The sequence below is a fragment of the Chelmon rostratus genome, chromosome 2 (genome assembly GCF_017976325.1).
Source record: "Chelmon rostratus isolate fCheRos1 chromosome 2, fCheRos1.pri, whole genome shotgun sequence".
Classification (NCBI taxonomy): Eukaryota; Metazoa; Chordata; class Actinopteri; order Chaetodontiformes; family Chaetodontidae; genus Chelmon; species Chelmon rostratus.
This window is the reverse complement of record NC_055659.1, coordinates 4,397,890-4,424,188: the sequence shown is the minus strand read 5'-3', so window position 1 is coordinate 4,424,188 and position 26,299 is coordinate 4,397,890. Positions and strand designations below refer to the sequence as shown.

The following is a 26,299-nucleotide window of genomic DNA, read 5'->3' as shown; positions in this document are numbered from 1 at the left end:
AGACTGTGTCTCTGTACTGGCTCAGTGTTTAGTCTGCGTGTGTGTGTGTGTGTGTGTGTGTGTGTGTGTTTGTGTGTGTGCGTGCGTGTCTAACATGCTGGTTCGCTTTCGTCCTTTCTGCTCAGTCAATCGTTTGATTTTTCATTTTTCCTCTTCGTTCCGTCTTCCTTTCTTTCCTCCCCTTCCTTTCCTCGTTCCTCTCGGCCGTTTCTTTTGTTCTTTCCTTTCAGATTACTTCTCGTCTCTCATGTTTGATCCATCTCACTTTTTCTGTCTCTTTTTCCATCATTCGCTCTATTTTGTCCTTCCTTCCTTCCCTCCCCTTCTCCTCCCCTCTTATTCTTTTTCCTTCCTCCTTTCATTTCTTTTCATTTCATTTCTGGCATGTTTCCTTCCACCTCTTTCTTCTCTCATCTCTAATCCCTTGCTTATTGCTTTCCCTCCTGTTTTTCCTCGTATCAATCTCCCTTTCCTTCCTCCCCTTTCCACCTCTCTTTCTCCCTCCTTCTCTCTGTCTGACGCTACACCTCTCTTTCCTTCACAACACATCCTCCTCCCTCTCTTCCCCTCTTCATGCTCCATCTATCCCCCTCCTTCCCTCTCCCTCATTATTCGGTATAATCGGTTGTCTAGACAGAAACTCCCCACACAGATCACACCTGAGAGAGCGAGTGATGGAGGGAGCAGAGAAAAAAGAGACACAGAAGGAAATGAGACAGAAGAGAGGGAGAAAAGAGGTGATAAAATGATTTGCCTTTTTTTTTCCTCCCCTTAAAGGCGTTGAGAGGAAAAGCTGTCTGAGACATAAAACACACTGATTGAAGGAGAGAGGGAGGGAGAAAACGGGAGGAAGGGTAGAAAGGAGCAATAAGAAAGACGAAAGGGTCTGACAGGCACACACACACACACACACACACACACACACACACACACAGGCCCTTGGAGAAACTGCAGCTCGACATTATGAAATACATCCATTAGTTTTGTTCTATGCAGTCTAGACTGGTTGATTTTCTGATGTGTGTGTGTGTGTGTGTGTGTGTGTGTGGTCTTGTACCTTTGTGAGGACCACTTTGCTCGACCTTCAGAGAGGGGACAATTTTTTGAGGTTTACATCTGATAACATGGAGTCTGTATCTGCTGGACGTCTGCATGGATAAAGAGAAATGCCCCGTTGCAGCGTTGGTTATTGGTTTTCTAGCCTAGAGTCGGATGGGAACATCAACACACTGGGAGCCTCTCGTTGGACTGCTACAATCTGCAGGCGAGGGTCACGTCATCACTGGTGAGCTAATCTGTTAGCATGCTAACTGTCGTCTGATGTCACATCCGGACAGGCCTCTGCTGCAGCTTTCTGAGAAAATGAAGCGGCTCATGGGGTTTTCTTACCATGTTCTAAGTCAAATCAGTATCCACTGAAGCAAGGAACTGAAACTTAGTGATTTTAATGAAATCAAAGAACAATAGCATGTGAGCTCCCACGAAAAGCTACAAGCATTACAGTGGGTGTTGATGTCAGCGTAACTTGGTTTCAAACCTATGCATGAAACTCGTCAAAGCACTCCTCTAAAGCCATTTTCATTCTAGTTGTTCTCTCTGATGTCTAAAATTCATACGGTGTTCTGTGCTCTCTGCTCCTCTGTTGTTGCAGACAGGTCTGAACTGACCACGGCTCCTAGGCTTGTGGACTCCGTGGACTCGCCTCCTCTGTTGAGGGGAGATGGTGCTCGTTAAAAGATGCTAAAAAGCATAAGAATGACACACACCACTGCTTCAAGAACAATAACGGTAACAATGACGTGTAACATTGTGCACACAGTGGTGCTGCAGGCTAAAGCTCTGTCGGCAGCTGAGGAAATGGATATTGATGACCTGTTGCTTTGCAGACAAAGAGGAATCAGGAGAATCCAACTCTCTGTTGCGAGAGTTGTTATCTTTTGAAGACTAATTTGATTTGCACTTTATGAGTCAGCGTGATTTTGATTGGACCTGGCGATTGTCAAGGAGGACATCAGGGCAAAACTAATTTGAGAGAACCCAGAGACCGTTTGACAGTATGTCTCAGGTAAAACGACTTTTTTATGTGAAACTGGCTGTTCGTCTTGCTTAAAATCTATCTTATCTTACTGTCCTTACTCTGAAAGTGATCCCATTGATATTGTTAGTCGCTGTTCTTTTAGCTGTGGTGTGGATTCCATCATTCACTTGAGCTAGAACAATTTTTTAAAATATTCATATTCCTTTGGTGTGGACGGCTCTTAACTACTGAATAAACAACAATATTAATTTGTTTTTCCAAAAACCATCCCTAAATAAATACATGAAGTGACCCACATTTGAGAAAGGGTCTGTTCCAAGGCTTTATTTTTATTTATTAGGGTAGTTTCAAATATCAGTGGGGTTCTGAATGAGGCTTTCTTACTTCTGTAACAGAAGCAGAAAGTTCTGGTTTCACGTTGGCTCTATATTTACAGTACAATGTTATCTCACAACATTTGCAAGGGTTTGTCAATATTGATTTATGAGTCTTTATTTGATAAAATAGTACAATGGGCATAGTATTTTAACAGGAACTGATTCTTGGAAATTAAAATAGTTTCCTAGTAATTACAGTGACATTGAGCTGTGTGTTGTGTCGACATTCTGGACAGATACTGGAGGTTAGTTTGGTGTTAGTTAGTTGTTTAGTGGTGTGGCAGACCACGTTTTTGAGGAAACATCTGTGGTGATAGACCTGTAAGACATGGAAAAATTGGCAAAAATCTGATTAGAAACGATTCATGAATGACATCAGGGAGGTTATTTTGCTTAAATTCTCTCTTGATCATAGTTTGTATACTGTGAAAACATGAAACATGAACTAACTGCTGACTAACACAGCAACAGGTGACCACCAACCAGCCTGTTGGTTATATTCTGTAATTTCCTGAATGCAAATCATCCCACTTTTATGTGCTTCCCTGTTCTTCTCTCTCAAACACAGACACTTTGTGTATTGACTTAACTCACACATGTCTCTCTGCAGAGCACATCTCTGTAGCCATCTCATACTTTGATGACTTTGGCTAGTCATCAGCCCGAGGTGGCTGTCTGCATCAGTAGCAACTGAAATAAATCCAACATGGTGCAGAAACCATTGGCGCACACTGCCCCCTAATGGTCTTTGGGTGTACAGCACAAATATTTTTCTACTTATTTATCAAGATTGATGATGCAGTTTATGCATTTGTTACCAGAGATCAGCACTTGACCTTAATAACGGCAATATTAAAAATGCTAATATTGCTACTTGTTGCTATAATTGCTCCTGTGACAGTTAGGAGTAAAATAACTGCAGCTAATTTAATTGCGGTGCAGCCATGATTGCGTATGAGTGTACACACCTGACTGTAAAAGTGATGTAGCATGATCCGATGCACCTGATCACACTAAAAAGACAGGTGAGGCCTTGAGTGCACAGGGATGCCCACTGTAGACCTTTTCATCTTTGAAGTCATGTTGGCCTAAGGGACTAGTTAGAGCGAAAAATCCTTTGTAATCAATTTTGTGTCCACAAGCAAATGCATGTTTCTGTCTGTATTTCTGCTAATTAATTAATTTTATTTGGCATTAAAGTCTCCAAAGCCTACAAAGTGAAAACCCAAAACACAACACAATAAAACCATGAAATTACTTACACGACATCAGAGTCAGCTAACAGGAAACACCTGCTGCCCTCATCATCACACTCTTAATGAGGTCTCATTCCCAAAAAGAAGAGGAGGTGTGTCTCTTCTTACCAAAAATGATGGCTCACCAAGAAAATGATAAAAACAATAATTAAAAAAAATATATTAAAAAAATATTTAAGGTGCTGTGGTAAATAGCTGACATAATAATGAAGCTGATAATTTCACGATAAACAGTAACAAGAACTACATATTAAAAGACACAAGGGGGCACTGGAGTCCTTCAGTTTTTCCCTTCAGAATGTTTGTATTTCATTCCGTAAATTCACATTTAAAGTACAGATATTTCTGAAAAAATTAATTAGTTGTGTTAAAAGCTGATTCTACCAATCAGTTCTGCTCCGTTTCTGTCATCTTTTTTCTTTCATTTCTTTGTCCAATAACTTCCTGCTCTAGGCTATAACCATAAAGTATTCTACCCGGCAACAGTGGTGTAATCATATCTGACTGGCTGCTTAAAGCTGGACAGTCTGAAGTTTCTGCCTCAGTGGTTTTATTCCCTGAACACAAGCAACATGTCTGGACTCCAGATGACTGTGTCTGTGGCCGCACTGATCATACTCACTGGGGCTGTTTGCACTTCTGCAACAAGTAAGAAACGAACTGCAGCTTTTGTCAGCGTTCACCTGGATGTTTGTGAGTGACTCAGCAGGTGTAGAGTACAATCAGCTTCCTTTAGATGTCTGTTTGTCAAGGTAAATTTAGCTTGATTCAAACTGACTTACAGAGAACAGCCTGAATCAAACTGTATCAAACAAACTGCTGCGATTCAACAAGTGAAAATACAAGAAGTTGAACTTCAGTGTCTGCGTTTGTGAAAATGTGTTTGGACAAATCCTTATAGAAGGTTTGACATTTCTCTTACCTGAAGGGATGCAGTCTGAAGTCTCACCCCACACTAAATCCTATGCCAGTCGTCCCTTTTGAGATTCATTGCAAAGTAAGATCAACCAGTTAAACAGACAGTTGGCTTTTCTGTGTGCCACAGGTCATAAAGGTGCATCCATGTGCTCGCATTGTTCTTGTGAAGTATTGGAGAGCTTTACCAGATGAAATGATGACTTCAGATGAAACAGTCGAAGAGGTTCACAGAAGAAAGGTGTTCTTTGGTTAAACTGCACACAGCTCATAGCCAGAGTAAACCTTTGATGAGGGGTTGAAAGCATTATTGCTGTGTGAGGCGTGAATACCAAATGTTTACCCACCTTCCAGGCTGTTGGTTTGAACTAATGTCAGCACAATATGGACTTAAACTCGCAGTGTTTGAGCTTCGATCTTGTGACGCTGTTTCATCTCCTGCTTCTCAGCACCCTCCCATTACTTCCACTACATCTACGGCTGCTATGAATCCACTGACGTGCGGGTGGACATGCTTCTCGATGAGGACGTGGCAGCGTACGCTGATTTCAGCAAAGACGAAATAGTGTGGGCGATGCCTCACCTGCCGCAAGCTGTGATAGACTTCAAGCAGTGGGTCTTTGGATTTGCCAAATCCAGCATTGTTCACTGTCACAGCGTGTTGGGTAAAGCAAGAAGAGCAGAACCTGGTGCTCCCAAAGCACAAGGTACCACTTCATGTCAGGTGTTCATTTAACCAATCAAACTGGGTTGCAGTAAATTGATATTAATCATTAACTGTGTACATTTGCTTATCTAAGGTATTGAATTCTATTAGTGTTTATTAAGTTAATGTCAAGTTTCATGTCTGGCAGGACATAATATTTTGTAATTCATTTATGAACGTGTTTATTCAACCAAAAACTTCTGTTTTCGTTCCTTTAATACCGTATATGGTGATATTTTGTGAGACGATTATTATTATTTTTATTATTATTATTATTACTTTTGCTAGTGCATTAGCTAAACTGATGACCAGTGGCATCAAATATGACTCCTTTTAACAATATTTCTCGATATGTTACTACTGATGATGACATCAGCGCTACCTTCTTGATATCACACTTGGGGAATGATTTAACTTTTAGAAGTAAATAAACTGATCTAAGATGTAGAAATTTAAACAGAAGCTGAACTCTGTGACCTTAAAGCAGAAAATCAACATTTTTTTTATAAAATCAAATAACACTGTGTCACATTCGCCGTTTTAGCCTCTTTCAGCTCATTGTTTTGGTTTTATAGCCCCACAGCTTATACTGTTCTAGTTCACTGTTCTGGTTCTAGAGACCAGCTGTGAGCATAGTGGAGCATTTAGCAGCTTAAGATCCAGACTCATTGTTCTCAGGGGTTGGTGGAGGCCAAAAACTGAGCTAAAAGACAGTGAAAGAGGCAAATATTAGACATACATTTCTTTAGGTGAAGAGAAACACAGCTCCAAATGAGAGCTAATGTTGCCCTATGTCGACTCAATGTGTAAATACTGTGAGACACTGTTTGCAAACACAGTTGCCATTTCACTTAATTGGTGATAATATTTCACTGTTCGGGTTTGCAGCTTGTTTTCACTGCCCCCAAGTGGTGGGAAAACCATTTGTCACATGCAGCAGGTCATGTTCAATTGGAAATGCATCATTATTGGAAAAACTTTGCACTTATGATTTAAACCCAGTGTGGGATGCACAAAGTGTGGGTGCGGAGGTCGGGGAGGTGACATTTAGACTAAAACCACAGGCGCAGTTTAAACTGAGGGGCTCATGAGTGACAATTTAAACTAATCTTTGACCTTAAACTGCAGCTAATGTCAGAGAAACAGCCCCAACATCCTCTTCTTCTGATTTTGCATGTTCTCTGCATCATTATTATATTTCCTGAATAATTCTGCATTCATATAACAGTTGAAAATTATCTAACTCACTGCACATTTATGGTGATGTCAGTTAATTAGAACTGTCTCTGAAAATAAATAAGATTAAAAAAAAATGAAAAAATGAACAAAAATGTGTATCCTCAGTCGCGTCTTGCTATTCTGTTCATTTACCAGAAGCTCCAGACAGCTACGTCTACACCCGGTACAAGGGCGAGGATGGTGTGATGAACACTCTCTTCTGCCTGGCCAATCACTTCTACCCCCCCTCCATCAATTTCACATGGACGAAGAACGGGGCTGAGGTCACAGAGGGGGTGTCGAACCTGCGTTACCTACACAACAGCGACGGGACGTTCCACAGAATTTCAACGCTGAGTTTCACGCCTCGGGAGGGCGACGTTTACTCCTGTTCAGTGGAGCATCAAGCCTCGCGGCAGCCCCTCACCAGGAGCTGGAGTGAGTCAAAGAGTCGTAGCATCTGTTCAGCTACGTCCAAAATGCCTCTATGAGACATGAGGAGGTCTAAGTAGAAGATCAGATGGCTTAGAGAAGAAAAGAGACGTTTGAGACGTGTCACCAAGTGTAGTTTAAAGGATATCTTTCGTTTTTTTACAACCTAGACCTTATTTCAAGAGTCTTTCAAGATTCAAGAGTCTTTATTGTCATTGCACATGTCAATGAAATTTTCATTGCAACCCCCATGTTAGATGGTAAGAAAGCTAAGACTAGAAAGAGTGAATAAAATTAAGATAACTACAATAAAATAAAATAAACCAACATGCAATAAAAAAAATATTCGTGAAGCAATTAAAAATATAACAGAATGAAAATATACTTAGGCAATAAAATATACTAAACAATAAACAATAAAATATGGAAGTGAAATGTGCAAACAGAATAAAATATACAAGCAGAATAAAATATAAAATATACACAGTGAAATGTTCCGACAGAATAAAATATGCCAATGAAACTGAAATGTGCTGATATACTAAAATGTATATAATTATAGTATATGTGTGTACATAAAAGTCAAGTACACAGAAGGTGCAGGTGGAGGTAGAGGTGTAGGTGTAGGTGTAAAGTGCGGTGTGCAGTGTTCACAGTTCACACAGTCTCTCACTGCAGTGAGGGGCTGCTGGGGGTGATAGCTCTAACAGCTCTGGGGAAGAAGCTGTCCCTCAGTCTGTTAGTGGTGGTGCGGATGTTCCTGTACCGCTTTCCTGATGGAAGCGGTACAAACAGTCTGTGGCCCGGGTGGCTGGGGTCCGTGGCGATGGATCTCGCCCTCTTTCTGACCCGACCTTCATATATAGAGTCTAGGTCAGGGAGGGGGCAGCCCACGATGCCCTGTGCAGTTTTAACCACCCATGCCAGTTGTTTCCTCTCCTGTGCCGTGCAGCTGCCATACCACACTGTCACACTGAGGCAGAGGATGCTTTCAATTGTGGCCCTGTAGAAGTTAACGAGCAACCGAGAGGAGAGTCCAGCCCGTTTCAGCTTCCTGAGGAAGAAGAGCCTTTGTTGTGCTTTCTTCACCAGGCGGGAGGTGTTCATGGACCAGGAGAGGTCAGATGTGATGTGGAGGCCCAGGAACCTGATGTTGTCCACACGCTCCACCACTTCTCCGTCCATGAGGAGGGGGGCGTGATCCGTCTTCCTGGACCTCCTGAAGTCCACAATGACCTCCTTGGTTTTCCCTGTGTTCAGCACCAGGTTGTTGGCTGAACACCACTGGGTGAGCTATTTCTAGCATTAAATACGACCATTTACTCACCCAGACAACTTTGGTGGCATTTGGAGTCGTTTTGAAGATATTAGCCCCAGAGGAGCGGCACGTATATCCGTATAATGCGAGTACTCGGGGCATCCATGCGCAGCCTCTATAAACGCACAATCTGCGGCGAAACTCGTTCGTATTCCAATATTTTGTTCTGATATGCTGGTGCTATTCCCCTCTGAGCCGGCGGTCGGCTAGTTTAGCTGTAGTTTGGCACAGCTGTGGTTTGTTCGTAGCCGACTGTTAGCCGTGTTGGGGCTGGCTGCTCGCAGCGCCCGGCGTTCGGTAATGACGTCATCCACGTCAGAAGTAGTTGTCTAGAGACGCTGGATGTTGATAACATGCCACCAGGGGCTCAGAGGGGAATAGCACCAGCATATCTTAACAAAATATTGGAATATGAACGAGTTTCGCAGCAGATTATGCGTTTATAGAGGCTACGCACGGGTGTCCCGATTACTCACATTATACGGATATACGTGCCGCTCCTCTGGGGCTAATTTCTTCAAAACGACTCCAAATGCCACCAAAGTTGTCTGGGTGAGTAAATGGTCGTATTTAATGCTACAAATAAGGTCCAGGTTGTAAAAAACGAAAGTTATCCTTTAATAAAAGATGAAGACATTTTGCAAAATCCACTCATTCGCTTTCCGTTGCAGCATTAGATATGAGGATGAGTACTGTACTCATACCAGCAGCCAGTGAGATTAATGTAGTTTAGCGTAAAGACTTGAAATGCAAACAGTTAGAATGGGTCTGTCCAAAGGTAACAACCATCACCTACCAATACTTATAAAACTCACTATTTACTTGTTATATCTCATTTCAGTACAGTACAGCCAGATAATGACTCCCTTTAAAAGAACAGGTCTACAAGATAAGTTTAAAACTACTTTATATTTCACAGACACCTGGCTTACAGTGGCATATTTTACATCCAATGCCATTTTCATTGTCATTTCATTATCTGCATACAGCAGCTACGGTATGTGAAAGGTTGGGAAAGATTGTGAATCATTGTTAAAAGAAACCAGTGTTGACTCTCGCTGCTGGAAACTGGAAACAAACAGCGCTCTGTAAAAAGCCTGACGTTGTGTTGACCCGGCCCGACCTCCTCCCTCTGCAGACTTTAAGACTCTGTAATAACATCGCCTGACTTCCGCCTTTGGAGTCACAATTACTGCAGCTGCCAGACGGCTTTATCACCCGAATGTGTCGTTTTTAGTTTTTTTCTGAGGCATTTGATGCTGTCAAGGCTTTTCTACTTCTTGTAGTTTGGAAGCAATGCACTCACAGTTTTCAGGTTTGAACACTTTCCATGCATTTTGTGGCTTAAAAATGCTAAAACAAAAGTTTCTGTTTGATTTGCAGAGCTGCAAGAGAGGGCGAGCAGCATGAGTCCTGCAGCGGGGTTCTTCGTAGCGAGCCTCGTTTTGTGCCTGGTGGGAATCGGGACCGGAGCCTACTTTTTCACCAAGGAGCCAAATCGGTGCCTTCGCTAGTTTTACTGAGAGCAGCTCAGCATTCAGCTGAGCGTGCACATGTTTTCACCGTTAATGCGACGGGATGGTCCAACAGCCCGGCCTCCTCTTTGAGGGCGTGTTTCTCTGTACGTTAAAGGAAAACCTTCACAACACCTCAACATATTGCAAAATCAAACACACGACACATTTGTCTTCATGGAGGCAACTGGACTTTTCATTAATGATGCACAGGAAAGCCAAAGGTGATCTGGAAAATTGCAACAGAAAAGCACTTGCGCTTTGAATTCAGAGGATTTGTATCGTGACCCGACTTGTTGGCTCAGTTTCTGAAGTTTCTGTTTTATTTTGCCTGAATGTTCTAAGATGAAAGGATGGTAACACAACAGGACATGTTGCCTTTCCGTTAAAATATGCACAGTCCTGTACAGCTGAGTCAAATGTGCTGATTGATGCAGTTGATCCCTCTTGAGAATTTACAGTTAAATAAAGCAAACCTATCCCGTAATACTTTATTTGTACTATACTTTATTTTCGAAACAATATCAATTCAACAGTCATATTTAATGCACTTACCGTGCACGTCTTTGGATTGTAAGAGGAGATCAGTGCACCAGTCTGTGATGGGACAGAAGGTCTGGTCTGGACCAGGTGAATCAGACTGATGAATGCCGGGAACCAGGAAATGTCCAACCTCCCTCACACTGAGGCCTCCCTGTGGACACATTGAGCGACTGCCTCTAAAACTTTGGCCTTGACTTTGAGCGCCTCACTTCCTCGCTGGTCCTCAGCGTTGATTCTGAATAATCTCCATTTCTGAACACACACAGAGAGGACAGAGATCTGTGAACAAACCTGCTGTGAATGACTCTCTGACTCACCTTCTGATTCCAGAGGAGCATCTCTCTCAGGTAGAAGCGGCTCCACCTGCTTCCTGCAGCTCTCTGAGCTCCGTCTGGATCATCACATCACAGCCAGCGCTCGACTCCTGGAAGACTTTAACGTGACGGTGAGGAGGAATGAGCAAAGAGAAAACTGAAGGACCAAAACGAAACTTCAGAATCAGCTTTGGTGAAGAAGTCTGTGCACACGTACAAGGACTTTGACTCCTGTTGAGAACAGGAACAACAAACACTGAACAAATGGAGATAAAGGCTGGTAGAGCAGAAAAAGTCCCATTCAGAGACAAGCTATTTCAGGTAGAGGTTTTGTTCAGACCGGCCACTGAAAATACCTTCTCGGCATCAGCATTTGAATGAGGAAGCACTAAAACCAGGGTTGCGATCTTTGATAGCCTCCAAAATTGGTTCAAGCCAGTCACCTTTGAAAAAGGAACCAAGGGCCTCTATTACTTAAATGTTTTCCTTTTATCTCAGGGCCGGTTGGGCTCGCGGGTTTTCAGGACTCAAATGCAGTAACTCAGTTCACCCAGGCAAGGTTCAAAAACACAAGGCAGTATTTATTAACAGAAAACACAGATACAAGGATCTGGCAAAAACAGGACTGAAGTAACTGAAAGTAACAAACAAAAGGCGCTCTGTAATTCAATGTACAACAAAAAGACTTGATTACAATAAACGAGAACAAAAGGCGCAAGGATTCCAAAAATGTGCAAACTAGAAACTTGAATCAGCTAACACTCACAGGGAGACAGGGATATAATACAGAGCTAGGCTTGGACAAGGGACAAGAGACAATCTGGCACAGGACAAGGGGAGACGCAGACTATATATACACATGAGGTAACAATGAACAGGTGGAAACAATCAGGGCGGGGCAGACAATCAGACAGGCAGGAAACACATCAGGAAGTCAGGGTCTGAAACAAGAGGAGAGTAACGCTTACTATGCAACACATTTTAATCTGATACATTAAAGATACTTAAGCAGCAACTATCGTTGTGATGCGATACACCCCCTGATCACGATGCAGTTCGATTCAACATGACAAGAGGAGTTATTTAGAGGTCACCATTCTTAACTTCTGTCTGTACTAGTTGAGAGCACACAACAGAGCCAATATACACCTTATACCTTTGAGGGATCATACATTCTCACAGCAGGAAGTACTCACTTAACTAGACATGATGTTTTTCAAGAAAACTGTACCCCTGAAGGAGTATGAGTTATTCCAAGGGACACTTGAAGCCACTCAGAGGCAAAATGAGGAGCTTGTTAATAGGAATAGGTTCCTCATGCAACAAAGCGTAAAGCTCTACAATGAAAACAAAGAGCTTCGGAGTCAGCTGGACAAACTCAGTCAGGAGAAGAAGGTCTGGGAGGAGGAGAAGGCCTGTCAGGCAGCTTCTGAGGCTGAGACGAGGGTTGCTGAGTAGTTGCCCAGAGACGCCGGATGTTGATAACATGCCACCACGGGCTCAGAAGAGAATAGCACCAGCATATCATAACAAAATGTTGGAATATGAACGAGTTTCGCCGCAGATTATGCGTTATATAGAGGCTGCACATGGATGCCCCGAGCACTCGCATTATACGGATATACGCGCCGCTCCTCTGGGCTAATTTCTTCAAAACGACTCCAAATGCCACCAAAGTTGTCTGGGTGGGTAAATGGTCGTATTTAATGCTACATGCAGCCTCTATATAATAAAACCAACAAATCTCAATTAAATTGACAATCTTGAAAATGTAAGACCACTTTCCTATGTTTAGCTACCTCCATCATTTCCCAGAGAGGTTGTGGAAAAACTATTTTAACTCTTTTTTAATTCTGTATTTCTATCATGACTGCTTTGCATTTACAGTGCTATTGTGAAATCAACATTGTGTCATATCTTTTAGTAGATTATTGTTTTTAACAAGAGGAGCAACACACTTCTTTAACTGTCTGTAATCCCAGCAAGGCAATTCACAACCATCAGAGAAATCTCATAACACACTGGAGACAAGAGTTCCCAGGATAATGCAGAAGTACTAAATGGGAATAAATACTGGCATGAATATTTATCCAATGTCTTTTTTTAAGCCAGGGAAGATGAATTAGGCCAATTAGATAAGAAAAGCATTTTTGTTAAGACTCTGAATCAAACTATTAACACTTCTCTGGTTATGTAAAAGTTTCATTGCCTTCGAGAGAGCCGTTTCACCTGTGTTAAGACGCCTTTTCCTTCCACTAACTGACGCCGTATAGGGGCGTTGAGGCCATAGACATATAAACATGTGTATGTCTATGGTTGCAATACTTACCTTACACCACAAGGCGTCACTCAAACGTTTGAATGTGTCACCTTTCACTTTTCCCCGTTTCGGTGCCTCCTTTATAATTGTCCCCGGTTCGGCATCCGGTCCCTTCTGTAGTTCCACAACACGCGTTTATCTACTGCGGTCTGAAAACGGCAACATGAGTGCTGATAATTGTGATGGAAATGTTTCTGTGCCTTTACGAAATCTACTGAACTCCATCCAGTGCATTAGCGACCGAGTCAGAGGTAAATGTGAGACGGGAGATGTGACGCAGGAGAAATAGTTAGCTGAGTTAGCTAAGTTAGCCTCGAACTCAGCTGTACGTATGCTAGCCTAAGTCAAGCTAAATGTGCTAACTTTAGCTTCAACTTCAGCTAAACGTGTATTTTTATTCACGCTAGGCTCCGTTTCTCCACTGAGACGTTTTGTTTTTATTAATATGTGTCATTCGCTGACGTTATGCCACAGTGTTACGGTAATGTTTGTTTGCTAAACTATTAGCAAGCTGTCAGTTCCTTTTAATGTGTTCAGAACAACTTGCCATAGAGACTCAGCTGTATGTTTGTTAGATAATCTACACCCAGCTTTAACAAATGCAGCGGTTCTGCAGTAGCTAGTTAAACAGCTATTTTTATGAAAATTGTTTAGTTTTTGCAGAAAAAAAGACATGTGGATTCATGGACATGTTGGAGGATGCAAAGACAGTTTGTGCTGCAGCTGTTGAGTTGTATTGCGAGGTGTTTCTATATGTAGCCATCCGTCAGTGATCTTCATATAAAACATGAGAAACAGCTCAGTATGGCGTGAAACAATTCAACAGCACGAACTGAAGCCTTCAAAATGACCGTAACGTTGAATCAACCCCTCTCTAAACTGTTTTGAAACAGACAGCTGGAAGTACATTTCAGTTCTGAGTGGGTAATTTAGGTAAAATCTAATTTTGTAATGCGATATCAATGTATTTCATAATCCAGTCTGGAAAAACCTATTTAGAAACAGTTTATGGATGAAATAACCAGATGGGAATGTTTTTTGTTGTTGTTGTTGTTGTTGTTTAATCCAGTGAAGTAAACACATGAAACTTCACCACATTGATGGCAAACATTGCACAACTTGACTCAGTGCACCTAGAAATGTTGAAAGGTTTACAAAGTGGAAACAAAAGAGCACAAAATGAACAAAATAAAACCTTAGTTTATAATCAAACAACAATTATTTAGAATTAGACAACAAGGGAAAACAACCTATTAAAGACCAGCATACAGAGGGAGCTACATGAGCCTTTTTGTAGTGGTGCAAGTAACGATTGTTTCATTCATTTAATTGTTGAGTCGAGTTATGTGTTATGACATGTTATGAGAGCTGAGTTAACTTTCAAATTACTGACCAACAGTCCACAACCCAAATATATTCACTTAGCAGTAATTTAAAAGGTAGAAAAGCAGCAAATCCTCTCACCTGCGTAGCTGGAACCAGAGCATACGCAGCATTTTTGCTTGATTATACAACTGAAACAATTAGTTGAGTATTGCAGATTTAATTTTCTTGGTTGTTTGATTAATTGTTAATTGTTAGTTCTTGTTTTCATACATACATCAGTAAAGTAAACAAGGGTTTAGCAACTTTTTCGCTTTGGCATTTGAGTACCTGACCTGAAAGAGGCAAGATTTGTCTAACCAAATGCTCATTTTCCTCCATAGATGGAGAGTCCAATGCATCACACGGAGCCTTCAACCTCTCCAACTTCTGGGACACTCTGAGTTGAGTTTTGTTTGACCGTCTCATCCTTTATTCACTCCTCAAGCTTCTGTCAGGGCCCCATGAATGCAAAATTTCCCACCTTACAACCCTGGATGGATGCCACTGGCCATTAGATGTCATATGTCAAAAATATGTTTTCATAATTTTTAGATCAAACGACACACTCATTTCTGTGGTTTCTATATATTCATTTAGATAGAATTCTGTTTCCAACAACTCAAGATTGCATGAGAAAATTTCATCAATATTCATGTGAGACTCAGGGCCCTCCTTACATTAATACCACACCGTTGTCATCCCGTTCCATCCAGAAACACATCAAGCCACCATGGTGTTAAATCATCACCTCAAAGCCATTTAATGAAACCTTTTCATGTGGTATGACTGTGTCTTCTCTCCTCAGACCAGGCAGTGAAGGCAGTGTCTCAGGAAGCCACTAAACTCAGCCTGGCCTTCTCCAAACCCCCGCTGCCATCACAAGAGGTCAGGACAATGCTGTCAACCTGAGTTTATACTGCACCAGTTATGATCCACAACAAGACACCATGATTAAAGCACCATGTTTAAAGCAGAAGGAGTACATCAATCAGAAAACCAACAGCACAAGTGCACTCAAAGAGGAAGACAAGAAATAATATAACAATGCTTCCACTAGAAAATGAACCAAAACTCAGACCATACTCTAGTTTTATTATGTACAGAGATAATGCTTGAATGTACCAGTGAAGAGCCAGCCTGATCACTTATTCAGTTTGTGTTCTGATGCTGCAATAGCAGCAAAATAATATTTCATATTTGATATGACAGTGGCAGCATTTGGGGGAAGTTAATAAAGAAATGATTCTAATATTTCTCAAGCTCTTGAATTATCACATAAATGTCTTATTGTAATTCCCAACATATTTATGTCTCTCTTTCCTCCTTTCTGTCTGCAGGATGGAGAGAAGTTAGCAGAATCCATCCTGAAGAGCGTCCTGGCTCTGTCTACAGTGTACTACTGGCTACCTAAGAGCCAAGGTAACACCAGTCATTACCGATGCAGTCCAGGAATCAGACAGTTGGCTACTTCAGTGACAGTAATCCCTGTTCTATACTGTCATTCACTTAGATGTGGTTTGGCTTGATAGTTCAGTATCAATAACACATTCTAAATGGATGTAAATCTCTGTCAGCATCTTGACTTCAGCTTTCTGTCACCGCTGTGTCTGCAGGTGTTAGTCTGCGCCGACAGGTCAGAGACGCCACAGTCGAGGTTCTGGAGGGAGTTGCGCAGCTGCTGGAGGTCATACTGAGCTCCCCGCTGCAGAGGTACGTGCACACACAAACAGAGTTCATATATGATGATGTAATCTGTTTTAACTGATAGCCACTGTAGAATAAGGTGTAATAAACACACACAAACATGCACACACAAATAGTGTGGACATTGTACCTGAAATTTCAATTAGTCATTTATTGTTGTGAAAAAATTAAATTGGTATTTATTTATTAATGTCAGCATTCTGGTGTCATGGTGACGCTAATACACATGCACACACTATCCCGATACCATGCCTATGAAAGGTACTCACCCCCAGTAGAAGTAGATTTAATGAGGCTTCCTTGACACTGATAAACAGAAAAATAACCTTTAATGACAAAGTAAAAACAGATGAACAGAAGAACGGAGTGGAAATCCAAAATACATGTTTGCAAAAGTGTTAAACTCCTGTAATAGGACACATAAATGGAGGGGGTGAATACTTATGCAAACATAATTTTTTTTTGTCACAAAAGCCACTGTACATTTATTTCCTTTAGTTGTTAAATAGTAAAACATGAATATTAAATAACATTGATATTATTTACAGCCGCTGTAGCTCTTGCAGCACCACAGTAAACTTTAAGAAACATTTGGATCCTTTTCCATCAGACATCAGTTCTCAGTGGTCTGTGGTCTCAGTGCCTCTCTGCTTTTCTTTTCATATGACTTCCTCCACCTCTCCTCTTCATCCTCCTCATCATCCTCCGTTTCTGCTCACCTCTAGTCTGAGCCAGGAACAGTTGACATCAACAGGGACTGTGTGGTCAGCCTGCGACCGGTTTGCCCAGCTGCCAAGAGGTCAGTGGACTTGACAGGATTGAGAAGAAAAAGTGTGAATGTTCAGATTTTATAAGTGGATTCTTCACTGGAGGGAGAAACAGTCAGTTGTTCAACCCTAACCTCTCACCCTGCTCTGTTAGTGTATTTTAAAGTTACAGTAGATCAGTTGTTTTACTGGCAGCCTGCAGGTGGTGATGTTGCACTGAAAGTGCGTCTACACAACTACCAGAGTTCCTGCAGACTTTCTTATGTGATCCACATTTAATGAGGAGTCTGTGTGCAAATGAGAAAGTTCACTCTCTGCTGCAGGTCCAGCGGGAGGAAAAGTAAAGGACATATTTGAGTGTGTGTGTTAGTTGAGCTGCTGAATTATGCACATCTGTATTTGTGTGTGTGGGTCTAGTGGTTAGGATTCGGCGCTCTCACTGCCGCAGCCCGTGTTCGATTCCCGGTCAGGGAACTAGCCTTTTGTGCCCTTGAGCAAGGCACTTAACCCCCCCATATGCTCACCGGGCGCCTGATGCGGCAGCCCACTGCTCCTGTGTGTTCACTGCATGTTGCATGTGCATGTGTGTGTTTCAAGTACAGTGATGGGTGAAATGCAGAGAAGAATTTCCCAGTTTGGGATCAATTAAGTGAATAAAATTTTTAAAAAAATTAATTAAATTAAAATATAAATAGCAGAGGATAACAAACAGTAGGTGAGATTGCCCCAAATTAAATGCCAGATTTAAATGATTCACCTTAGATTAAAAATTAACATGCAAGTTTTCAGGTTTGAGTTCACAGTTTAAAAAGTAGTGTCACCAGATTGACCAAAAGGAGGTGAAACTCAGTTCTCCATGATGGAGGTAGAAGGAACAACAGTTACAGTGTCGTGCAGAGGTAGAACATCTGTAAATGTGAGCACTCAGCTTCAGTGATCCTGATGTAACACTCACAGTTTTGCTGCAGTGCATGAGAAATGAGAGTAGGCCTCATTCCAGAGCTAGATATGATCAAACTAGCACACAGGGGTATCAGTTGTATCTGAAAGTCTTACACAGTGTAGAACATTATGGCTTGAAGCTGTCTGATCTATCTTTGTTCTCTCCTCATGAAGAGCGATGCTCATGAAGATCACACAAAACTCACTTTAAAACTGAAGAAATGAACACGTACTTTTCTTCGCCACTGAACTTGCTGTCAGCGGTTCCAAAACAAACAATATGTTTGAAGTGTGCTTCACTGGCGTTATATAATCTTCAAGATTGTCCTCAATTTGACAGCATCATAACAGCAATTTACTTTTACTTTCACCATATTTACATGTTGAAACTGTGAATTTTACATAAACAAAAACATGAACATGAATTAAAATCTCCTCAGTCATAGAAGCTTCTGTTCCTGTGGTGAAGACCTGTAACCATCACAGATCTTCTCAATCAGCTGATTAATCAATAGTCAATCGACAGAGAAGTTACAATGTGGATGTGTGGTTCATAACTTAAGTCACTGATCAATCATTAGCTTGATCTAACTTCTCAATTTTAAAAGTCTGCTGCTCTCATCTGTTCTATTATCATATTAAATTGATTATATCTTAGTTTTGACCATATATTCTGACATGTTAAAGACTAAACAATTGATTATTTAATCGGAGGAATAATACCAGTATAATTAATGTTAATGAAGCTAATTTTTAGCTCTTCTTCAAAGATCCTCCATGTCTTTGTTAAAGGTAAAGTCACTTCACACATAAATGAGATTAAACGGCTGTCAGTCGTGTATTTCAGGGCTGGTGTGAATGTGTCAGTCTGTCCATCAATTATCTGCTCATTTAGGTTTTGTATGATCATTAAATCAGATGTGTGGAGCTTCGTACTTCCTCCCGAGGTTTGAATCAGCAGTTATTACACAAAGTTTAAACTGAATCTCCTTTAAGTGTAGTGTGAATATGACAGAGGTTTCAGTATATTTTCCTTTTAGAAGTTGTTTCTGTCCTTTGTTTAAGGAGTTCTGTAAGATTTTGATTACTTTTGGTTTATTGATTTGAAAAATGTGTTTGTTTCACAGACAATAGGGCGGCAGCGCTGGTGGTTCTGTCGGCTCAGATTGGAGTTGTGAAAGACGCCATCGAGGAAATTGAACAGGTGCACTGTCGCTAATTCTCACAATACTGCAGCTCTTTTTTTATTAGACACCTGTTAAGTCCGGTCAGATAAACTGAAAATAGCCCTCCCACCCAGGCTTTATCTGAAGCCCAAGACCCATTCAGTGACGTCCTCAATGATGACCAGGAAGGGGAGGAGCCTCGAGGCAACCAGGACACTTATTGGTCGGAGAAAGACCGGCGCGTGATTGGTCCGTGCCAGGGGCTGATGAAAGCTTCGGCAGCGTGCCTGAGGAAGCTGACGTCGGCCGTCAAATCCAACGGAAACGTTGACACGTCTCAGAACGTGGCTCAGCTGGACGACCTGGCTGACATCACCAAGGAAATCAGCCCTGGGTAGGAATACACGCACACCCACACGCGTGATCATATTATCATGTTGTTTTACCATGGTAAGACCGAAAAGGAGTAAACTGTGCTAAATTGGCGTCATTAGAGTAATGACTTCTGCTCACCACACAGAAAATGGAAACTTCAACTTGTAAATCTGTAATAACCAAATTAGAAACTGTTCAACCAATTTATGATGCACATAAATAGTCCATAATAATTTTCCTCCTGCACAGTGCTGCAGGAAGGCTCTTCCTACACACCTGTAGCTTTTATGAATGGAAAATATTTCTTTCATTGTCTTGGATTGGTGGGATGAGATGCATTTATTGCTGCTGTTTGTGATTGTTGAAAGAAAGCAGCTGGAGTGTGACACTTCAGACACTTAATCCACCGTCTTATCCCCCATGTGCTCAATTTGTAATGAAAATGAAGTGTCACTTTTTGCAGCGAGCATCAAAATGAGCACAGTGATGAAGACAAAGCTCTGCCTCTTGCTGTCTTCTCTCCTCAGTGTTGATGATCTGGCTCTCTGTCTCTACCCACCCATGGACTACAGCGGAGTAGAAAGCAATGTAAGACACACACACTCGCACATACAAACACACACAACCCATCATTCATAGTGAAACGTGGTCAGACGCTATAAAAAAAGTTTCGTTTTGGCAGTAATCTGACTTTTTTCCACATATTTTGTGATGCTTGGTCTTGATAACATCTGCACAGGTTCCCGTGTATCAGTCAGAGTATCTTGTCAGTCCAAAATTGTTATACAGGTTGCTCAGACTGCACCTCGATAACTCACTAATGACTAATGTCATGCTGATCTCAGGCCTGTGTTTCCTGCAGTTGCAAATGTCTGAGTTCAGTGACGGATCAACAAAGGAGTCATACTTACACAGAAATCGTCCTGGAATGTCTTTAGTTTGGGCGAGACGGCGTGAAAACAATTAAATACAGCAGAACAATAGACGCAGTAGATGAACGTCAGTTTATGCAGCTTACAGGGATTTTAGGGATTTTAGTTTCCTGATTTGATCATCAACTACGTCAATAATCATTTCCTAATAATGAAAATGCGACTTTAAAACAACGTGCAAGGACAGAACAACCCAAGTAACTTATGGATTTGAATCATAAGAAAATTAATTCAATTTAAGTGAAACAAAACTTTGAAAAGTGAAATATCCCGGCTTAAGTCTTACCAGCTGTTCTTTCATATCTCGACACGTTGCTCAGGGAAGGTGTTCGTGTTAGCGTCACTTCAGAATTTCTCCCATTTGTCCGGGAAATCTTCCAGGACACGTGGAGCTTGAAACACGGCGTGAAGTGCCGCACATTTCAGCAGCGTCTAAAATACAATTTCATCATGCCATGCTGAACGGAGCAGTTTGTTTCCTGTTTTATGTTCCAAAATGCAAAAGTTACGCTGAAACAGTAGTGTGCGTACAACAGTGTTTGTAACATGTGTTCATGTTCAAAACACACTGTTATTGCAGAAAAGTAATATATTACTGTAACAAGTTACTTTTGTAATGCATTACCCGCCAACGCTACTGAACACACACTCTGCAGCTGCTCTGTGGACGCATCGATGATGTTGTGCCAGCTGATAATTGATCTCAAGCGTGAGGATTTGCTGCTTTTCTATGTTTGACATGAACTTTAGGATTTGCATTAATGGTCAGATGAAAACAATCCGCTTTTGACTTGTGTTGGACGTTCCAGAAACTGTCCTCATTGCTCAGGGTCATCCAAAGAAAACACTCTCCACTGTTTTTACAGCGACTGTTCACGCCCTGTTTACACCCCTGCGTCTGTTATGGGACTTTAACACTGATTTCCAGATATCAGCTGATTCGGATCAGCAGCTCTTAGTGATCTTCCTCTGTGTCCTTTTCCAACAGAAGCCCAACCGGCGTTAAAACTCTTTACTGAATTAGAGCCAAACATCAGAACAGGTTGTGTTCAGTAGTGAAATGATATGAAGCGATTGTGCCAGCTGCACTTGCGAGTAATTTATTTACACGTCCCAGCTTGTCAGTTTCAACACAATCTGCAAACTTACAACCCCAAGAAGTTGGGACGATGTATTAAATAAATAAATAAAACAGAATGTGATCATTTGGGTTGTAAAGCGACTTTTTTAATAGCAGCTCACCCAGCCTGAAAAAAATATATATATAAAAAGTTTAAATGAATACAAAAAGATGTTTGTCTGTTTTTTTTACCTACAGGTGTCTAAACTGGCAGCACTGTTAAAGAAAGTTCTGGAGATCATCAGGTAAGATTCACCCACTGAATCATGTGACTAATCATGAAGGAGTCCGACTGATGCTGAGTTAAGTTTCCTGGAATCAGCAGTGAAGGCGGGAAAGGTCAGACGTCCTCAGAGAAAGTTGGAGGGTGTGTTCGAGGAGGGTTGAGAAACATGTGGGTGGTGTCTCTGTAAATCTGACAAGTCATCAATCTTATCAGATCAAACAAACAAACAAAAAAAAAACAGATCCAGTTGGTTCGTTCACTGCTGGTTTCCATGTAAACACAAAGTGACCTTTAGCAAATAGAACACAATCTTTACCTCCTTTGTCTTCGTTGATCCTTTTCACAATCCTCCAGGTCCAGTCACGTGTGCGGGGAATCACAGCTGACCTGGGTTCAGTTCTTAGATGGAGCCGTGGATCACAACCTGCAGAAAGCCAAAGACCTGATTGAGCAGGACAGCTAGTGTGTGTGTGTGTGTGTGTGTGTGTGTGTGTGTGTGTGTGTGTGTGTGTGTGTGTGTGTGTGTGTGTGTGTGTGTGTGTGTGTGTGTGTGTGTGTGTGTTTCTGTACCATTACACGTGTGTCTGTTGTGTGGTTTTATATGCCAGTGTATGAAAGGGATGTGTGTGTGTGTGTGCTTGTGTGTGTGCTGGTGTGTGTGTGTGTGTGTGTGTGTGTGTGTGTGTGCACATGCATGCACAGCCTAGCAGAATTAAAAGGAAGGACTCGTGTCCTCACATTCACTCTTCTGTGGAAAAAAGCTTCATTATGCAACTCTGCACACCTCTGAATGTCAGTAATTTTGTCCACACAGCTAATCTGCATTTGACTTTTCGTCAGATACACGCAGAACCTGTTTGAGGATCGGCCGTGTTACATTTTTCCTGCTGGATTAATTAAAACAACATGCAAATCTCTGTGATCGTCTTGAATTATTGGCCCTCCAAGACTAACTAAACAGCAAGAAAACAGAGAAACACTTATTGTTGTAACTTTGTCAAGACAAAGAGAAGTTCAGATACATTTGACAAAGATTAAGATGCAGATTTATTGTTATTATTGTTATTGATAGCTGAACGCTCTGGCTTCCATTCTAGTTTTGGAGACTTGAGGGGCCATAAGTAAGCCTGCATTCTGGGAGTGTAGAGTTCTGGCTGGGTAATTGGGTTTGATGAGCTCTGTAAGATTTGATGGTGCCTGATCATTTAGGACTTAGGATTCTAAACTCTAGATGAAGATGATCTCTTTTCCCAGTTCTTGTCAGCACTCGTGCCACAGTGTTCCGGATCAGCTAGTGAGGAACTGCAAAGGAAGGGATGTGTCTGATTTTCACCGTGTTACATATGTGAAAAAAGGCAGTCCACAGATAAACAGACAAGCAAACATATTTATCTTTAATGTTGAATTGATTCCAGATGTTGAGCTGCAGAGTTGATTCAGGAGAACCGGTTTATCCTGCGAAGGGAGTGCTGCTGAAAACGAGCAGGTCTTCTCAGCCCACCCACCTCTGACAAATACAGAAAGTAGTTTGATGAATGAAAGATTGACTTAATCTTTCCAGTAACGTGATTAAGCGCCTCGGTTCTGCCTTGCTTCACACTGACCTGTGATCCTCAGGTTGATGTCAGTGAACAGACGATTGTTTATCCCCCACAACTGTTGAAACAGTCGGGTTAGAAAAACAAGCGTCTTCATCACTGCCAACAAGCTGTCAACCTTTGGCGCACCACTCCCTCCTGGTGGTCTGCTGCACAACAACAATTCTCCTTTCTAAATTAAAGGAACAGGACTGTGGCTGCCACCTAAAACACTGTAGTTCATTCAAGTCAGAAACTCGCTTCTATTCTTGGCCAGTGTGGACGAAATGATGCCACTCTGTATCTGTCTGTTGAGCCTGGAATAAAACCTCTTCCAGGAAGTCACGCTCAGAGAAATGGAGCATTGTTCAATCTTCGTTCTGTTTTAACCATAATCGTTTGCTTTTTGGGAGAACGCCAAGACAAACTGTGGTCAAAAGAGACTCTGTCCTGTCATCAGAGTAACTGCTTTCAAATTAATTGCTAAGACAAATATGAAAAACCTAAAAACCTTTTCATGTTTTCTGCACTCAATGAAGTAAATGTACATAGAACCCAGATCAGATTTTTATAGAACAACAAATGTATATTTCATCCAGTCTCAGTGTTACAAGAGCAAATTATATTACACTACGTTCACTATGTAATATCATGTTTTAGGACACTTTGTAAGACATAAATATAACAATGTGATAACTTGTTAATCCTTTTTGACATAAACTCAACTGAAAACAGCACAAAGACAATATATTTAATGTCTGACCTCATCAGCTTCATTGATTTTTGTAAATATCTGCTTATTCTGAATCTGATGCAGCAACACGTTTCAAACAAGTCGGGACAGGAGCAACAAAAGACTGAGAAAGTTGTGAAACGCTCCAAAAACACCTGTTTGGAACATTCCACAGGTAAACAAGTTGATTGGTGACAGGTGATAGTATCATGGTTGGGTTCACCACTTTGTGAACAAATGATTGGATAAAGGAGATTAATACCTGGACTCAGAGAGACTTCGTGAAACCATCAGTGAACAGAGTTTGTTTGCAAATCATTAAAATCTGTTCTTAATCCAGTTCTTGTGCGTCCCGTCTGTTTCGGCCTGTAGAAACCCACGTCATTATTTATGTGATCATTATTCCACTGATGTCACCAACTGCAGGAAATTCTCAAATGCAAAACTTTCTGAGTCAGACTTTTTTTGGAATTCACAGGAGGTCCTGCCCTAACCATCATCCTACACACACACACCTATGCAATGTTCAGTACAAGGAGCTGTAACTTTTAGTGATTCAGTGATGATAAAAGTTTCACAGCAGTTATTGAATAATGTTACATCACATCACAGTATCAGCAAATATCACTGGTTGATGTGACAAAATTCAAGCAGCGTATGTTAACGATTTATTGTTAAGCATCATTGTCGAGAGTAAATAATCAGTTAACAATACGTTTCATGAATCATGTACATGTGCTCGTTGCCCAATCGGGTGACTTGTGACACGACAAGATGGTTCATGTGTGTCCACGTTTTTGTTTATTTATTTCGATATCTGGGTTCTACATAACTCTGCGTGCAACACTAACGTAAAAATGGTGCAGTAGACATAACTAACATCCATTCTAGCATTAAGACTTGTTGCCAAGTGACAAACACCATAAAAACATCACCTCTTACAGATCTGAAGTAATCAATAATGCAACTTAAATATCACGAAAAGGGGGAAGAATGTCTGTCTATCAACACCTCATCTTTTACGAGGTAGCGGTTGCCATGGTGCCATAAGATAGATAGATAGTTTTATAATTACACTGTCTCATATGCTTACGTACATATTGATTTTGCAGAACATCTATTGGGTCAAAGAGTGCGTCTCTGATTTTTTTTTTTTGCTCACCTCAGCCGCTCCCTGACATTTCTGTGTCAAGTGAGTTTCCTCGTCAGTTCAGGATAAACCAGTTTAGTTAATTTACCACTTTGCTAAATTTGCCTTCTTCACCTGATCAGCGCTACACAACCCTGATTCCACAAAAGTTCGTACTGTTTGTAAATCCTACATAAAACCTGAATGCAGTCATTTGCAAACAACCTGTGTTTATAGACAGTTTCACAACGTGTTCCTGAGTCCATGTGGTGACATCCTTTATTACACTGTTTGTCATCATAAACATTCACAGTTTCACAAGCGGTGATCCACTAACTGGTAACATAATTTGAGTGGAGGAATCACCTGCACACATCACAAAGTGATCAGAAAGCTGGATGAGAGTAGCATACAGCAGCCAGTCTAAAATGAAATCATTATAATGGGGTTATGCTCGGTTAATGCTGTGTGTAATCGTCAGTCTAACTGGCCCGATCAGCGGAGGAGATCCTCCCAGGGAATGGTTAAACAGAGGTTACGACAGGTGTTGCATGTTAATTCGAGACGGGGTTGGGCTTGGCAGGTATTTTAAGATCAAACACAGAGTCTCCTCTCAGCCTGAGTGTTCACTGCCTGTCAGTGTGCATTTTACCGTCCTCACGTCGACTATTGTTAGAAAGAAAGTTCTGGGAAGATGACAGAGGAAATTAAAGAACCGTGTAAGTACACCAGTGATTTTAATGCAAGAATCTCTTTAAAGCACTTTGTCTTCGTATCTTGTCCCGTGTGGCTCTCTGCATCCACCCAAAGCTGCTCTCATGCTCTGCATGTATGTGAGCGAATGAAATGATGCTGTGTTTGGTTGCATATGTTTTAACACTAGCATACACCAGTTTCATAGTGGGACATGAAGGATTCAGTGAGGACTTCAAACAGCAAATTAAAACATTTTTAAGAATGCTGTCACATCACATGCTTCCAGTCACCTTCACGTTTTTTAGAAAGATTTTGACAGATGCACCACTGTCTGAGGAGGATATCTGGCCTTTAACTGCCTAAAGCGCCACTGCGTCCACCAGACAGTCTGCAACTGTGCACCTCTGCTGTTCGGTGCAGTGTGCAATGGTTTCTTAGAGATGTGAAAACAGCTGCCAAAAACAACAATGTGAGAGAGGAGAGCGAACTAGTTGCTAACTTTGTCGATGCTGCTGAGCAGGAAGTTAACAGGAGGTTTATCAAAGCGTGCTCACTGAAAACAGCTGCCTGCTGCTGCTGCTGGAACAAAGCTCATGACAGCGACGAGACTGAAAGG

At 41.5% G+C, this 26,299-nt stretch overlaps 3 protein-coding genes and 1 long non-coding RNA gene across 7 annotated transcripts in view; 3 read left to right on the top strand and 1 right to left on the bottom strand.

Moving 5' to 3' along the window:
- Positions 1-4,202: 4,202 nt before the first annotated feature.
- Positions 4,203-12,163, top strand: LOC121617763 (H-2 class II histocompatibility antigen, A-Q alpha chain-like). Its single transcript, XM_041953000.1, has 4 exons — positions 4,203-4,319; positions 5,036-5,293; positions 6,667-6,948; positions 9,644-12,163. Exons 1-4 carry the CDS (start codon positions 4,244-4,246, stop codon positions 9,772-9,774), a joined length of 747 nt encoding a protein of 248 aa, XP_041808934.1. The 5' UTR covers positions 4,203-4,243; the 3' UTR covers positions 9,775-12,163.
- Positions 12,164-13,060: 897 nt separating this feature from the next.
- ccndbp1 (cyclin D-type binding-protein 1) lies at positions 13,061-22,465 on the top strand. Of its 3 annotated transcripts, none has more exons than XM_041946994.1 (12): positions 13,061-13,202; positions 14,658-14,717; positions 15,122-15,201; positions 15,654-15,735; positions 15,930-16,026; positions 16,746-16,819; positions 18,857-18,933; positions 19,030-19,289; positions 19,798-19,858; positions 21,521-21,567; positions 21,903-22,010; positions 22,057-22,465. In XM_041946994.1, coding segments are annotated over exons 1-12 (1,035 nt in total). In that variant the 5' UTR covers positions 13,061-13,114; the 3' UTR covers positions 22,058-22,465. The 3 variants fall into 3 exon arrangements, with proteins under 3 accessions (XP_041802928.1, XP_041802920.1, XP_041802910.1); XM_041946986.1 differs by having other exon boundaries at positions 21,903-22,044; positions 22,091-22,465; XM_041946976.1 differs by having other exon boundaries at positions 21,903-22,465.
- LOC121613554 overlaps positions 20,672-26,299 on the bottom strand; it is a 5,929-nt gene continuing 301 nt past the window's right edge. Inside the window, exons 2-3 of one of the 2 annotated variants that reach the window (XR_006007204.1) lie at positions 21,865-21,972; positions 20,672-21,753 (exon numbers count right to left, since the gene is read on the bottom strand). This is a non-coding gene — a long non-coding RNA (uncharacterized LOC121613554). The remainder of the gene's footprint in view (positions 21,754-21,864; positions 21,973-26,299) is intronic. The other variant, XR_006007205.1, reaches the window with a different exon arrangement.
- Positions 25,562-26,299, top strand: part of LOC121613529 (protein-glutamine gamma-glutamyltransferase 5-like) — a 21,597-nt gene continuing 20,859 nt past the window's right edge. The window contains exon 1 of the mRNA XM_041946967.1: positions 25,562-25,706. Within this exon, the coding sequence (XP_041802901.1) occupies positions 25,682-25,706 (25 nt within the window). The 5' untranslated portion in view covers positions 25,562-25,681. The remainder of the gene's footprint in view (positions 25,707-26,299) is intronic.